The sequence below is a fragment of the Mesoplodon densirostris genome, chromosome 7 (assembly GCF_025265405.1).
Source record: "Mesoplodon densirostris isolate mMesDen1 chromosome 7, mMesDen1 primary haplotype, whole genome shotgun sequence".
In the NCBI taxonomy this organism is placed as follows: Eukaryota; Metazoa; Chordata; class Mammalia; order Artiodactyla; family Ziphiidae; genus Mesoplodon; species Mesoplodon densirostris.
This window is the reverse complement of record NC_082667.1, coordinates 28029503-28046169: the sequence shown is the minus strand read 5'-3', so window position 1 is coordinate 28046169 and position 16667 is coordinate 28029503. Positions and strand designations below refer to the sequence as shown.

General features: G+C 34.8%; 1 protein-coding gene across 2 annotated transcripts in view; it reads left to right on the top strand.

Moving 5' to 3' along the window:
• The window catches only part of ELP4 (elongator acetyltransferase complex subunit 4), a 243868-nt gene that overhangs the window by 16061 nt on the left and 211140 nt on the right, over nt 1–16667 (top strand). For both annotated transcript variants that reach the window (XM_060104001.1, XM_060104002.1), the window contains exon 3: nt 14954–15075. In XM_060104001.1, the coding sequence (XP_059959984.1) occupies nt 14954–15075 (122 nt within the window). The remainder of the gene's footprint in view (nt 1–14953; nt 15076–16667) is intronic.

Sequence of the window (16667 nt, the reverse complement as noted above, 5' to 3'; positions counted from 1 at the left end):
GTCTCTAGGTATTTTTGAATTTCCTCTTTGATTTCTTCAGTGATCTCTTGGTTATTTAGTAACGTATTTTTTAGCCTCCATGTGTTTGTGTTTTTTACGTTCTTTTCCCTGTAGTTGATTTCTAATCTCATAGCATTGTGGTCAGAAAAGATGCTTGATATGATTTCAATTTTCTTAAATTTACTGAGGCTTCATTTGTGACTCAAGATGTTATCTATCCTGGAGAATGTTCTGTGTGCACTTGAAGAGAAAGTGTAATCTGCTGTTTTTGGATGGAATGTCCTACAGATATCAATTAAATTTATTTGGTCTGTTGTGTCATTTAAAGCTTGTGTTTCCTTATTAATATTCTGTTTGGATGATCTGTTCATTGGTGTAAGTGAGGTGTTAAAGTCCCCCACTATTATTCTGTTACTGTCGATTTCCTCTTTTAGAGCTGTTAGCAGTTGCCTTATGCGTTGAGGTGCTCCTGTGTTGGGTGCATAAATATTTACAATTGTTATATCTTCTTCTTGGGTTGATCCCTTGATCATTATGTAGTATCCTTTCTTGTTTCTTGTAACATTCTTTATTTTAAAGTCTATTTTATCTGATATGAGTATTGCTACTCAAGCTTTCTTTTGATTTCCATTTCCTTGGAGTATCTTTTTCCATCCCCTCACTTTCAGTCTGTATGTGTCCCTAGGTCTGAAGTGGGTCTCTTGTAGACAGCATATATATGGGTCTTGTTTTTGAATCCATTCAGCGAGCCTGTGTCTTTTGGTTGGAGCATTTAATCCATTCACATTTAAGGTAATTATCGATATGTATGTTCCTATGACCATTTTCTTAATTGTTTTGGGTTTGTTTTTGTAGGTCCTTTTCTTGTGTCTTCCACTTAGAGAAGTTCCTTTAGCATTTGTTGTAGAGCTGGTTTGGTGGTGCTGAATTCTCTTAGTTTTTGCTTGTCTGTAAAGCTATTGATTTCTCCATCGAATCTGAATGAGATCCTTGCTGGGTAGAGTAATCTTGGTTGAAGGTTCTTCCCTTTCATCTATTTAAGTATATCATGCGACTCCCTTCTGGCTTGTAGAGTTTCTGCTGAGAAATCAGCTGCTGACCTCATGCAAGTTCCCTTGTATGTTATTTGTCATTTTTCCCTTGCTGCTTTCAATAATTTTTCTTTGTCTTTAATTTTTGTCAGTTTGATTACTGTGCATCTCGGCATGTTTCTCCTTGGGTTTATCCTGCCTGGGATTCTCTGTGGCTTCCTGGACTTGGGTGGCTATTTCCTTTCCCATGTTAGGGAAGTTTTCGACTATAATCTCTTCAAATATTTTCTCGGGTCCTTTCTCTCTCTCTTCTCCTTCTGGGACCCCTATAATGCGAATATTGTTGGCTTTAATGTTGTCCCAGAGGTCTCTTAGGCTGTCTTCATTTCTTTTCATTATTTATTCTTTATTTTGTTCCGTGGCAGTGAATTTTACCATTCTGTCTTTCAGGTCACTTATCCATTCTTCCGCCTCAGTTATTCTTCTATTGATTCCTTCTAGTATATTTTTCATTTCAGTTATTGTATTGTTCATCTCTTTCTGTTTTTTCTTTAATTCTTCTAGGTGTTTGGTCTTTAGTTCTTCTAGGTCTTTGTTAAACATTTCTTGCATCTTCTCGATCTTTGCTGCCATTCTTTTTCCGAGATCCTGGATCATCTTCACTATCATTGTTCTGAATTCTTTTTCTGGAAGGTTTCCTATATCCACTTCATTTAGTTGTTTTTCTGGGGTTTTATCTTTTTTCTTCATCTGGTGCAAAGTCCTCTGCCTTTTCATTTTGTCTGTCTTTCTGTGAATGGGTTTTCCTTGCACAGTCTACAGAACTGTAGTTCTTCTTGCTTCTGCTCTCTGCCCTCTGGTGGATGAGGCTATCTAAGAGGCTTGTGCAAGCTTCCTGATGGGCGGGGGGGACTGGTAATGGGTAGAGCTGGGTGTTGATCTGGTGGGCAGAGCTCAGTAAAATTGTAATCCACTTGTCTGCTGATGGCTGGGCTGGGTTCCCTCCCTGTTGGTTGTTTGGCCTGAGGCGACCCAATACTGGAACCTACCTGGGCTCTTTGGTGGGGCTAATGGCGGACTCTGGGAGGGCTCACACCAAGGAGTACTTCCCAGAACTTCTGCTGCCAGTATCCTTGTCCCCATGGTGAGCCACAGCCATCCCCTGCCTCTGCAGGAGACACTCCAACACTAGCAGGTAGGTCTGGTTCAGTCTTCTATGGGGTCACTGCTCCTCCCCCTGGGTCCTAATGCACACATTACTTTGTGTGTGCCCTCCAAAAGTGGAGTCTCTGTTTCCCCTAGTCCTGTCGAAGTCTTGCAATCAAATCCCGCTAGCCTTCGAAATCTGATTCTCTAGGAATCCTCCTCCTGTTGCCGGACCCCCAGGTTGGGAAGCCTGACGTGGGGCTCAGAAATTTCACTCCCGGGGGTGGACTTCTGTGGTATAAGTGTTCTCTAATTTGTGAGTCACCCACCCAGCAGTTATGGGATTTGCTTTTATTGTGATTGCGCCCCTCCTACCATCTCATTGTGGTTTCTCCTTTGTCTTTGGATGTGGAGTATCTTTTTTGTTGAGTTCCAGTGTCTTCCTGTCAATGATTTTCCAACAGTTAGTTGTGATTCCAGTGCTCTCACAAGAGGGAGCAAGTGCACATCCCTGTACTCCACCATCTTGAACCAAATCCCTAACCTGTACTTTAGATCTTTTCTCCTTCTACCTTTCCAAGTACCTGGCAATAGCAATTTTGTTTTCTCTTCTTATCATTACTATCTTTATTAAGCTCTTTTCTATGTGTAATTGTTTTTCAAAGGAAAAAAATTCCACTCCCTTAACCCTACCTTCTCCAATTATTGTTTTTTTCTCTTCCCTTTCATAGCCAAGCCTGTTGAATGATCTGCAACACTTGTTATATGTTTTAGTAATATTTCAGTCATTGCTCAGTGTATTTCACAGACTACCACTTCACTAAAACCACCTTAGCTAGAGACAGTGGAGACCTTCTCATTGCTAAACCCAGAGGTTACTTCTCAGTCCTATTCCTTCTTCTTTTTTTTTTATTGAAGTATAGCTGATTTACAATGTTGTGTTAGTTTCTGGTGTACAGCACAGTGGTCCATATATATATATTTTTTTTCCATTAAGGTTTATTACACAATATTGAATATAGTTCCCTGTGCTATGCAGCAGGACCTGGTTGTTATGTTTTTTATGTATAGTAGTTTGTATCTGCTAATCCCAAACTCCTAATTTATCCCTGCCCCCTGTTTCCCCTTTGGTAACCATAAGTTTATGTTCTGTGTCTGTGAGTCTGTTTCTGTTTTGTAAATAAGTTCATTTGTATCATATTTTAGATTCCACATATAAGTGATATCATGATATTTATCTTTCTCTTTCTGACTTACTTCACTTAGTATGATAATCTCTAGGTCCATCCCTCTTGCTGAAAATGGCATTATTTCATTGTTTGTTATAGCTGAATAGTATTCAATAGTATATCTATACTACATCTTCTTTATCTATTCATGTGTTGATGGACATTTAGGTTGCTTCCATGTCTTGGCTATTGTAAATAGTACTGCTGTGAACATTGGGGTGCTCCTTTTTGAATTGAGAGTTTTCTCTGGACATATGCCCAGGAGTGGGATTGCTGGATCATATGGCAACTCTATTTTTAGTTTTTTAAGGAACCTCCATACTGTTTTCCATAGTGGCTGTACCAATTTACATTCCCACCAATAGTGTAGGAGAGTCCCCTTTTCTCCACACCCTCTCCACCATTTATTATTTGTAGGCTTTTTAATGATGGCCATTCTAACCAGTGTGAGGTATTACCTCATTGTATTTTTGATGCACATTTCTCTAATAATTAGCAAAGTTGAGCATCTTTTCATGTGCCTATTGGCCATGTGTATGTCTTTGGAGAAATGTCTATTTAGGTCTTCTGCCCATTTTTTGATTGGGTTGTTTGGTTTTTTGTTGTATGAGCTGTTTGTATATTTTGGAAATTAAGCCCTTGTCAGGCACATTGTTTGCAAATATTTTCTCCCACTCTGTAGGTTGTCTTTTCATTTTGTTTATGGTTTCCTTTGCTGTGCAAAAGCTTGTAAGTTTGATTAGGTCCCATTTGTTTATTTTTGCTTTTATTTCTGTTGCCTTGGGAGTCTGGCCTAAGAAAATGCTGGTACAATTTATGTCAGAGAATGTTTTGCCTATGTTCTGTTCTAGGAGTCTTATGGTGTCATGTCTTATATTTAAGTCTTTAAGCAATTTTGAATTTATTTTTGTGTATGGTGTGAGGAAGTGTTCTAACTTAATTGGTTTACATGGGGCTGTCCAGCTTTCCCATCACTGCCTGCTGAAGAGACTGTCTTTTCTCCACTGTATAGTCTTGCCTCCTTTGTTGAAGATTAATTGCCTGTAGGTATGTGTGTTTATTTCTGAGCTTTCTATTCTATTCCATTGAATCATGTGTCTGTTCTTGTGCCAATACCATGCTGTTTTAATTACTGTAGTTTTATAGTATTGTCTGAAGTTTGGGAGGGTTGTGCCTCCAGCTTTCTTCTTTTTCCTCAGGATTGCTTTGGCAATTCTGGGTCTTTTATGGTTCCATATAAATTTTAGGATTATTTGTTCTCATTCTGTGTAAAATGTCATGGGTAATTTGATAGGGATCACATTAAATCTGTAGATTACTTTGGGTAATATGACCATTTTAACAATATTAATTCTTCCAATTCAAGAACATGGGTTATCTTTCCATTTCTTTGAATCATCTTTAATTTCCTTTATCAATGTTTTATAGTTCTCAGCATATAGGTCTTTCACCTCCTTGGTCAGGTTTATTCCTAAATTTTGTTTTTGTTTGTTTGTTTGTTTTTATGTAATTTTAAAAGGGATTGCTTTTTACTTTCCTTTTCTGATATTTCATTGTTAGTGTAAAGAAATGCAACATGTTTCTGTATGTTGATCTTGTATCCTGCTACCTTCTCAGACCTCTTCCTTCTTGATCTCAGCAGCAGTTGATGTAGTTAATCACTCTTTCCTTGAAGTACTCCCTTTCTTTGGATTCTGTTATAATATTCTGTTCTGGTTTTCCTTCTACCCCTCTGCTCATGTTTTTTTAGACTCCTTTGGCTCTACTTAAAATACTAACATCATATTCCCTCTTCTAGTGCTGTATACTCTTCCCTGGGAGGTCTCAGTCCCTGCCATATCTAGAATGACCAGGAAAAACCTCATCTTATAAAAGTAATCAGTAATCTCCAGGCATTGCTACATATGTAGGGTACACAGAGAAATGAGGAGATCAAATTCAACTTCCTATTCAACATTTTCTCTTGAATATCTTACACACACCTCAAAATCAGTATGTCTAGAGCTAAACTCACAGTCTGCCCTTATCTCCAAATTCTACCCCATTCCTCTAAATCTGTCCCTCTTCCTCTCATCCCTGGCTTATTCAACCTACCAAGTGACACATGCCGGAGACCTGAGTGATGTACTTGTCTCTCACACTCCACACGCCCGTTAATCATTAAATGCTGAAAGTTTTTAACCTTTTAAATATGTATTGAAAAACTCTGTCTACATCTCTCCATTATTGCTGCCACAACCCTAATTCAAACCGTAATCAACAGCTCTCACTGAAATTATTATAACAGCTTCTTAAGTTGTCTCCAGTGTTCCCTTGCTTCAGTCCTTTTTCATACTGTAGCCTGAGTGAACTTTATGATATGAAAATCTGATCATGATCCTTGCTTAGGACATTTTTGTGCTCTCTACTGATCTTAACATAAGGTGCAATCTCCTTAATTTGGGCTCTAAGGCCTTTAGTGATTTGCTTCTGCTGATTCACCTTAGCCTTATCTCTTCTCATCTTCTCACCTCCTTCCTCAAGCTTTGTGTTTATCACCCTAAGCTTTTAATTCCATCAAAGTACCATTCTCTCACCTCTCTACAGGACTTTTCTTAAGTTCTTTCTTGCTGCATCTTTTTTCTTCTCTTTTCCTAACCCCTAATCATCTTTTAGGTCTCCACTTAAATATCTGTTCCAGAAAGTCATCCTTAATTGTTGCTTTCCTTCTCCTCATGCCCAATTAGTAGTATTCCTCTTATATAAATACTTCTGTAGTATTCTTTATTTACCTTCTCATGACACATACTTTATTGAAAAAGCCTGATCACATATTTTATTCAGTAGACTGACTGTAAGCTCTGTGATCATGGGAACCATATAGGGATACAGTAAATGAATGAATGCATGAATAAATGAATGATATGAAAGCCTGGCTAAAAACGATTTATAGTGGTTAGGAATATGTAATCAGGGAGTATTTTGAGCAATGAAGAGATACTATGAAGGAGGCACTGCAGGAATAATGTAAAAAACTTGAAGTGATAAAAATACTCATTGCCCTAATCTAAACATGAGGTGATGTTTGTTACTGTGCTTTTAAGACTTTAATCATAAATTTACTGTCAAATTTTGATAGGATAACAACACAAACTAACTTTTCTATTTCTACATTTCATTATGTATATTAGATTCTAAATGTTTAACTAGCTTTGCTTAGACTGCTGTGATTTGAAATATCATTTCCCTATATTTTCCCTCTTTTAACAGAACCCTCACAAGAGTGGTGATTTCTACTTCTGTGCCATATAATGTGTAGGAAATGAGGGAGAGACAGGAGGTAGTATGATCCCACAATTTTTGTCCAGAGAAAGTTTGGAGTTAGTACCATTAGGTGAAGTCAGGAAAGGAGGAGAATGAGCAGATATTGAGGTAGAGTAATGAATTCAGTTTAAACACAATGAATTTTCTGTTCCAAGTAGTTCTACCTAGTAGACGGTTGGATATTTGGGTATTAAACTTAGGCTAGAGAAAATATTTGGGATTCCTCAATGTTATTTAACTAATGTTTTATTCAATGTATGTTTTAGTTGAAGTCATAGGCATGTATTAGAATGCCCAAGTTTATAGACCCTTGTGGATCCAGAGATGGAATTTTAGGGGGTCTCTTAATTCCCTCAAATTACATGCAGATTTGTGTAAGACTGTGTATATTTTTAGACCAGCGTATAAAACTTATATCAGCTTCTTAGAGTGCCCTTAGACTCCAAAAAAGACTCAGTACAACTAGAGTAAAAAGAAAAACAGGTCAAAATCTAAAGCCTAGGCACATCAGTGTTTAAGGTATAGATAATGGAAAATAAGCCCAGGAAAGAGGTTAAGACCATAGCTTCTGGAATCAGACTTCCTAGATTCAAATAATGGCTCTGCTATTTACTAGCTGTATCACCATAGGCAAGCTGCTTACATTCTCTGTAGTTTCCTTACCTATAAGACAGAGATTAATAACATTTGTAAGGTTATTATGAGGATTAAATGAGCTAATGCATGAGATGTGTGTTGCACCATGTTTAACATATAGTTAATGGTCCATAAATCACTTATTTGCTGTTTTTAATGTAACCTTGACTCTACTGGCCAGCCCCACCAAACATGAGATTCTGCCTCTTTGAAGGGTTTTTCAGTGACAGATGGGGCCAGAATGAAGCAGAGCACCACCCCAAAACCATGCTTACCACCTACGTGGAAATCACCACAAGTTCGTAGGCTACAAGCAGCTGGCTTGAATAGACCAGATCAAAGTGAGGATAGGGCCATCTCTCTACCTAAAGCAGACAGGCAATTGTGTAAGTTGATCTCTGCCACTTTTCTTTTTCCCTGCTCTCCCAGTAATAGAACGAGGACTTGGAATAAGAAGTGTTTTAGAACTTTCCTTTCTTGTAGAACCCCTCTGCACCCCTGAGACCTTCAAGGTACAAGCCTTAGTCTGCACTGAAGGAGAGAGAAAGCTTTGCATTGAACAATAAAGTTTTAAAGTTAACTATTTCAAATTTTAATAACTGAAACTGGTGAGAAGATCATGGAATCCACTCTGGATGTCTTTAAGAGATGAGAAAAGGAAGTTTTGACATAGCATATTTGAAAGCAGTGACTAGAAAATAAAATTGTTTCATATTTGTATACTAAAGAGTTCAGAGTTCTATATAAACTGCTTACATATATAAAGAATGGCTAAAGAAACAGGAAAAATTGTAACAAGGAGTATCTTAAAAATGGGGGAGGGAGAGGGTAGTTCCAAAAAGAAAATTGTCCATAGCAATAGCTACAATAGACAAAAAAGATAAAGATTTAAAAGTGTCCCAGAAATTAGACAATTAGAAAGTCATTGGTGACTTTGAGACCAGTCTCAGTGGAATCATAGGGGCAGCTCATTTGGACTTTGATATTAAAGAAAAATTGATGATCCTGTTGTTTCTATCCATTAGGCTTCATTCTACCCCTTGGGGGCATTAATGAACAAGTGTAATTCCATTTCCATATGACAGCCCATCAAATATTTGAAGCCAGCTACCTTGCGTCCCTTGGGTCTCTTTTTCTTCAAAGAAAGTATTCATTTCTCATGCTTTCAAGTCCCTTCACCATCCTGGTCACTCCATTCAGAAGATGCTTTAGTTTGTGTAAATCCCCAAATGAAATATATTGTTGTCAGTCTGGTCGAGTACCATAGAATAGAATAGGACAATCATCTCTCTCAACCTAGGAATTAGACTATTAATTCAGGCCAAAACTACATTTGCTTTTTGGCAGTTCTGTCACATGATTATCATTTTTGCATGCCCAGTGTTATGAGGATTCATTAAATAGATTAATTAAATGCTTATTGTACAACTCAAAATTTTTTCACAGAATTGGTGATTTTCAGCTTGAAGAGCTTGAATTATTTTTTACTTTTTTTGCTAATCCCTCAATAGGTGATCTTCCTTCCATTAGTTTTTGCTGCCCCATAGGAATCTTTGAAAAAGTAGGGTTGATAAGTATTATAGCGTGTGTGTGTGTGTGTGTGTGTGTGTGTGTGTGTCTATGATGGGACGTGTTTTCAGCCAAACTACAGTAGATCTGACTGATTTACAAGACAAGATAGATTTTTGTTTGTTGTTTTTCCCTTAATTAATTCTACAAATATTTACTGTGTACTGTGTGCCCAGTACTAGCGATATAACAGTAAGATGTATTCTCTGCCATGAGGAAATTTTAGCTTAGTGGGGAAATTTCGATAATGTGTATTAAATGCTAGTATAGGAGTTAACAGGATGCTCCAGGGCACTCTGATCATCTCACCCAGGCTTGAGGAAAGCTTCTCCAAAGGTGGGGTTACCTAATCTGGGTCTGGGAGGATTTGAGGGAATTAGCTAGCCAAAGAGGTGAAGTAATCTCTGCAAAGGTCCTGAGTTAAGATGCAGTATGGCTACTAGAGATAGTAATTTAAGATATGAGTGTACATAAGATCAGTAGGGATTGTATGTATTTAAAAAAAAAAAAAGTCAAAACCCTTACTCATTTAAGAAGCTCCTGTGCAGCAACAAAGACCCAACACAGCCAAAAATAATAAATAAATAAATTTATTAAAAAAAGAAGTAGGTAAGAAAAGGGGAACTTTGCCATTTAGTTTAGTTGTTTTACCTCTTCATTAATGAGAAATCACTCAATATTTTTTGTTATCTACAAGTGAATGTCCATAGTTTATGCAGTACTTATCTGTATATTTTATTCCCTTACTGAGTATTATAATACGTGTCCTCAATTTTACACATAATTATTTTTATTTTTCTAGTTAAATAGTTTACTTTTTTCTTTACTGAAAAGTTGTTAAATGACAATCATGTACATTTTAAAGGGAAAACAATAATCATGTACATTATTGCAACAAGTATTTTTATTTTTGCACATTAAACCCTCCTCTTTGGCCACAACCATGCAGAGCCTGTAGACCATGCTAAAGGATTTAGTTCTTTCTGCAAGGAGCAATGAGAAAACACTGAAAGGTTTTAAGTAGGGAAGTGACATGATCAGGTTTGTATTTTGAAAAGCTCACTGCTAAATTGAAGGAGGATTTGACTGGATGCAAAGAAGTAAGGGAAATTGCAGTCATCTAGGAAAGAGTTCTTGGTAGCAAAGCTAGGGGAGAGACGTCGTGGAGCAAAGTGAACAATTCCAAAAATACTTTGAAAATAAATTTAACAGGATTTTAGGCATGGGGAGAAGGGTGTATTGTTGAGAGAGAGAGAGAGAGAGAGAGAGAGAGAGAGCGGGAGAGAGGGAAGAGGTATTAAGAATAAATCCTAATTTTCTAAAAACAGAAGGAGGACCACATTTGATGGAAGAAAATAATGAGTTTCTGAGTTCTGCCTTGGACATGTGGGAGTTGAGGCACTTTCGTGCTTCTGTATTTAATAGTTACAAAAGCCTGAAAGTGGCATGAAAAGTCCATAGTGGGGGAATGACTAAGTATTGTAAATTATGGTACATAAATTTACTGGAGTATTATGTACTCTTAAACATCATAGTTATATGACTGTGACTCATGTGAGATTAAGAGAAAAAAGTTGGATACAAAATTCAGTAATAATTGTAACCATCCTACTGTATAGCACAGGGAACTATATTCAATATCCTGTGATAAACCATAATGGAAAAGAATTTTAAAAATAATGTATATATGTATAACTGAATCATTTTGCTGTACAGCAGGAATTAATACAACATTGTAAATCAGCTATACTTCAATAAAATACTAAATTAGAAGGAAATCCAAAAAAAGGGGATATATGTATAGCTGATTCACTTTGCTGTACAATAGAAACTAACACAACATTGTAAAGCAACTATACTCCAATAAAAATTAATTGAAAAAAAAATATAAAAACAGAATAAATGGATGAGGTACTCACATGGAAAATAATAATAATTGTAACCATATGAGAAAATATCTACAGAAAGAGTGCTAAAAGGAAATACAACAAATTTTAGAAATAATTCTATGAGTGTGATGGATGGCAGGTGAGTTTCTAAAAATTAAAATTTTCCATGTTGTAAAAATATCAACCTCAGAAGTTAAAATTTTTACTATCAGATTTGTTTCTTCCATCATTGATTTATAATGACCTTGGTTTATATGGTTGCTTCTGTAAACTGATTTAATGGTAATTATTTAAGATAAAATCAATTCTTTTTTTTAAACGTGACTTTCTATTTCTAAGGTTTAACAGAGACAAATTCTTAGTTATATAAAATGAGTGAGTGTTTTTTCCAGTGTCATAGCTGTAATGATCCATAGGTAGTGCTGGTCATCTCATCCACTTGTCCCTGCTGGCTTTTCCACCTGTTGACTGTAAACCATGCAGAGGTGTTGAAAGCATTTTTCTTTTCCTTTGTGCACAAAAACTTCCATAAAATGCTCCTAAATCCTAATCAAGCCCATTTTGTGTCTTTTAGACTTATAGATTTTAACTTCGTGGTAGGTAGTATTAAAGAACTGGCTATGTTCTTTATATAAAATCAATCTTCAGGTAAATCTACTATACTTATGATCGTGGATTTGCTCTAATATTCTGTGCTGAAAAGGTTTACATACAAGCTACCACATGGTACTTTAGCTATGCCATAGGAAATTATTTTCATAAACCACCTTTACTGAATTATAATTTACATACAATGAAATAGACCCATTTTAAGTATATATTTTAGTGAGTTTTTACAAATGTATATACTCATGTAATCACCACAACAATCAAGATATAAAACATTTCCATCATCCCCCCCAAACATCCTCATGCCCAAAATGTTTCCTGGCCCCCAAGCACCTAACATCTTTCTATCACTAGAGTTTAGTTCTGCTTTCTTTAGAATACCACATTAAGGCAATCTTACCATACACACTTTTTGTGTCTGGCTTTTTTCACTTAGTTTAGTGTTTTTGAGATTCATCTGTGTTGTTGCCTATATATCAGTAGTCAGTTTATTTTGTTGTTGAGTATTATTTCATTTGTGAATGTACCATTTGTTTTTCCATTCACTGGTTGATGGACATTTAAGTTATTTCCAGGTTTTTGTCTGTTACATAAAAAACTGTCCAAGATATATGTACTGCGAGTATTTTCTCTCTGTAGCTTGCCTTTTCATCTTCTTATTGGTGTCTTTTCAAAAGAAAATATTTAAAATTTTTATACACTTCAAGTTATCCATTTTTTTTTCTATTGTGACACATGCTTTCCTGTCTTATTTAAGAAATATTTGTCTACTCCAAGGCTGCAAAAATTTTCCCTGTTTTTTTCTAATAGTTTTATTGTTTCACCTTCTATATTTAGTTTTATGATTCATTTCAGCATATTTGAGTAGTAGTATGAGATAAGATTGAAATTTTCTTGTTTGCTTGTTTGTTTTTTTCCCAATTGAAGTATAGCTGATTTTCAATGTCATGTTAGTTTCAGTTGTACAGCAAAGTGATTCAAATATATATATATGTGTATACATACTTTTTCAGATTCTTTACTATTATAGGTTATTACAAGCTATTGAATATAGTTTCCTGTGCTATACAGTAGGTCCTTGTTGTTTATCTATTTTATATATAGTAGTGTGTATCTGTTAATCCCAAACTCCTAATTTATCTCTCTTCCCCCAACCTGCAAATTTTTTGGTTTTTTTGATTGAGTGTAGTATGAGGTAAGAGTGAGGGTTTTGTTGTTTTTTGCATATGGGTATCCAGTTATTCCAAGACCATTTGTTGAAAAAGAATTATTTCTCCACCTTTGTCAAGAATCAGTTATGTGGGTTTATTTCTGGTCTCTCTATTCTTTTACATTGATCTATATTTATAGCCTTTGGTCAAATCTGTATTGCCTGGATTGTTGCAGCTTTATAAAAAGTCTTAAAATCAGATGGTATGTCTTCCAACTGTGTTCTTTTTCAAATTCATTTGGTTACCTAGGACCTTTGAATTTCTATGTAAATTTAGAATTAGCTTGTCAGTTTCTCCAAAAAACTTACTGGGGCTTACATTGACATTCCATTAAATGTATAGATTAATTTGGAAAGATTTGAGTCTTGCATCCCATGACCATGATATATCACTCCACTTATTTAGGTTTTTTTATACTTACTCTCAGAATGTTTTATACTTTTCAATTCGGAGCTAGTTCATGCACATATTTTGTTAAATTTATTCAAAATATTTCATGTTTTTGGAATCCATTAAAATGGAATTTATAAAATTTTAGTTTCTAATGTTTGTTACTAGTTTGTAGAGGTACAGTGATTTTTATATATTGACTTTACATGCTACAACCCTGATAGCCTTGGCTTGTTAGTCCTACTAGCTTTTTGGTAGATTGCTTAAGATTTCCTACATATGTGATAATGTTTGCAAATAAAGACTGTTTTACGTCATCTTTTCCAATCTGTATGCCTTTCATTTCTTCTTCTTGGTTTATTATATGCTTCAGACCTTCTGAGCAATATTGATTACAAGTGGTGAGAGTGGATATGCTTTCTTTGTTCCTAATATCAGGAAGAAAGCATTCCATCTTACCATTCTGTTAGCTGTAAGTTTATTATAGATACCATTTATCAGGTTGCAGAGGTTTCATTTTATTGCTAATTTGCCAAGAGTTTGTATTATGAATTATTGTTGAATTTTGTCAAAATTTTTTTGTGTCTATTGAAATGATCATATGGTTTTCCTTTATTTATTTATTTTTTTTGCGGTACACGCGGGCCTCTCACTGTTGTGGCCTCTCCTGTTGCAGAGCACAGGCTCTGGACGCGCAGGCTCAGCAGCCATGGCTCACGGGCCTAGCCGCTCCGCAGCATGTGGGATCTTCCCGGACCGGGCACGAACCCGTGTCCCCTGCATCAGCAGGTGGACTCTCAACCACTGCGCCACCAGGGAAGCCCAGTTTTACTTTTTTAATATGTCATTATGGTACAGTGATTTTTAAAATAAAAAACCAACTTGGCATTTCTGTGATAAACCCCACTTAATCATAGTATATCATATTATTCTTTCTTATTACTAATGAGTTTTGGTTGGATATTTTAGAAATTATTTTCATAAATGTTCATGAGGCATATTAGTCTGTAGCTTTCTTTTCCTGTGATGTCTTGGCCTAGTTTTGGTATCAGAGTAATTATGGCATTATAAAATGAGTTCTGAAATATTTCTTTCCAATTTTTCCTTTTTTCTGAAAGATTACTTGTAAGATTGGTATAATTTCATCCTTAAATGGGCTATTTTTTCTTTCAGTTTTATTGAGATATAATTGACATACAGCACTGTATAAGTTTAAGGTGTACAGAACAACCATTAGACTTAATACGTCATGAAATGATTAGCACAGTAAGTTTAGTGGACATTCATGATCTCATGTAGATACAAAATTAGAATAATAGAAAAACATTTTTTTCCTTGTGATGAGAACTCGTAGGATTTACTCATTTAACAATTTTCATATATAACATACAGCAGTGTTGATTTTATTTATCATGTTGTAAATTACATCCCCAGTACTTATTTATCTTATAACTAGAAGTTTGAAGCTTTTGACTGCCTTCATCCAATTTCCCCTACCCCTACTCTCCACCTCTGGTAACCACAAATCTAACACTACGTGTTTAATTCTTGTGACATGAAAGTAATGAGGTGTGAGTTTACAACTGGTTGGTAGGGAATATGGCCATTTTAGAGCTGCAGTACCTGAGAAAATCTTAGTAAAGAAAAACCAAATCTCTGATTTTTTAATATAATCATACATAACCTTCTAAATTTTATGGATATCGGAGGTGGTGTAGTAGATGGAGAATGATTTTGGAATCAGAAAGACTCTGTTAAAAGTACCTACTTCCCATTGATTATCTAGATAAGTATTTTAGCCTATCTAACTGTACCTTAGGAAGACAGTTATTGCCCCACCTCATAGACTTGTTTTAAGGAGAAAAGAATATAAAAACATGCTACCATAAATATCCTAGTATATGGTAGGATTCTGACTATAATTTTTTTCTTTCTTACAGAAGAGGATAAATATAATATTTATTCTCCTTTGCTCTTCAAGTATTTCCTGGCAGAAGGAATTGTCACTGGACATACTTTGTTAGTTGCATCTGCAAAAGAAGACCCTGCTGACATTTTACAGGTATAGAGTATACTAATTCAATATTGCATTTTGAATATTTCACAAAAAAATATTGTTTATCTATACGTAAATAAGATGTATTTGTATATGTACAAACTATATTTGGATACATTAATGGGACCACACATGTATTTTTTTCTCTTAAAGAGAAGTATCAAATGTATTTGAACATATAATCTCATTTTAAAATTAGTTCTTGGACAGTTTTTTTAACTTAAAATTTATGTCACAGTGAGGAAATATTAATAAGCTATTTAAAACTGACAATAAAAAAAAACTGACAATAAACAAAATTACTATTAAGTAATGATATGAGCACTTTATAAACTATTTAAAAATCTAGGTAAAGAAAAACAACTGCAGAATATTGTCAGATATTATATTACCAGTATTCCAAAGGTATAAGTCAGAAGAAAGATAGAGAAATTAGAAGTACTCATTTATTAAAATTATTTTGCTTTGAGAATGCCAGAAAGTATTCCCTTCCAAGAAATAAGCAATAATACTAAAATATGTGCTTGAAATAGTATATCTTTTTTATGCCAAAGCATACTTTTCACCTCAGAGAAGACAATTCTGACTTTTAGAATTCTTAATTTCTTTGTACAGAACAGGAACTCACTTTTAAGCCATTATTTGATTAGAATTCATAATCTAAAATCATTTTCTCTCAGAGGATGTTTTCATTTCACTGTGTAGTTTGCAAAATGACAAATGACTAAATCATTTATAAAAAATTTGTAGAATAATAAATACTAATTTACAATAACTATCAACAGACACCAACAAATTTCTACACCCACATATAAAAACTACTATAATACTGAGGTCAAAACTAACATGATTGGGGCTTCCCTGATGGCGCAGTGGTTGGCGCAGTGGAAGCCTGACCATTTATTTTTAATGTCTTAAAAGTTTCTCTTGCTCTAGCCTAGCATAGGTGTATTTAACTGAAGAATGTATTCTAGTGTCATCAGATCTATTTTACTTTCTCTTGTGCACTTAGAATGTATTATCAAAGACATTATAATTACTCCACAAAAACCTAATCGTCTTAAGCATTAGATTTACTTAATATAACATTGCAGATTTGATGCTGCATTTTCAAAGTTATCTCATTCTTCTATTTATAATGAGTAGCCTAGAACAAGTTGTTTTTATTTGAATAGCAAGTTTGCTTTACATGACAAGTGAATATTTATCAATAACGTACTCAGTGAAGTTAAATATTAAATTAATTATAAATTTGAGTGTGTGATCCTCAGGAACAATTTATCTTCTTTGATTTTAATGCCATTATTTGCTTTTAACTAAAATCACTTGTATAGATGAGTAATGAAATTGTTTAAGGCTGTATATGCTAAATAATATGCACACACAACATTTCCCTACATTAAAAAACTTATTTAGTGATTCATTTTTAAACTATTTTAATTTTGATTATGTTCTTGTATTTCATGCACCTCTACTCTGAAGCTATATCTAGCTTTTGAGTTAACAGAATCTTCACTCATCAGTAATGTTTCTTTTCTTTTTTAAAAAAATAATTTTAAAAACGTTCATTTGATGGGGAAATACCGCTTTGTTGCATG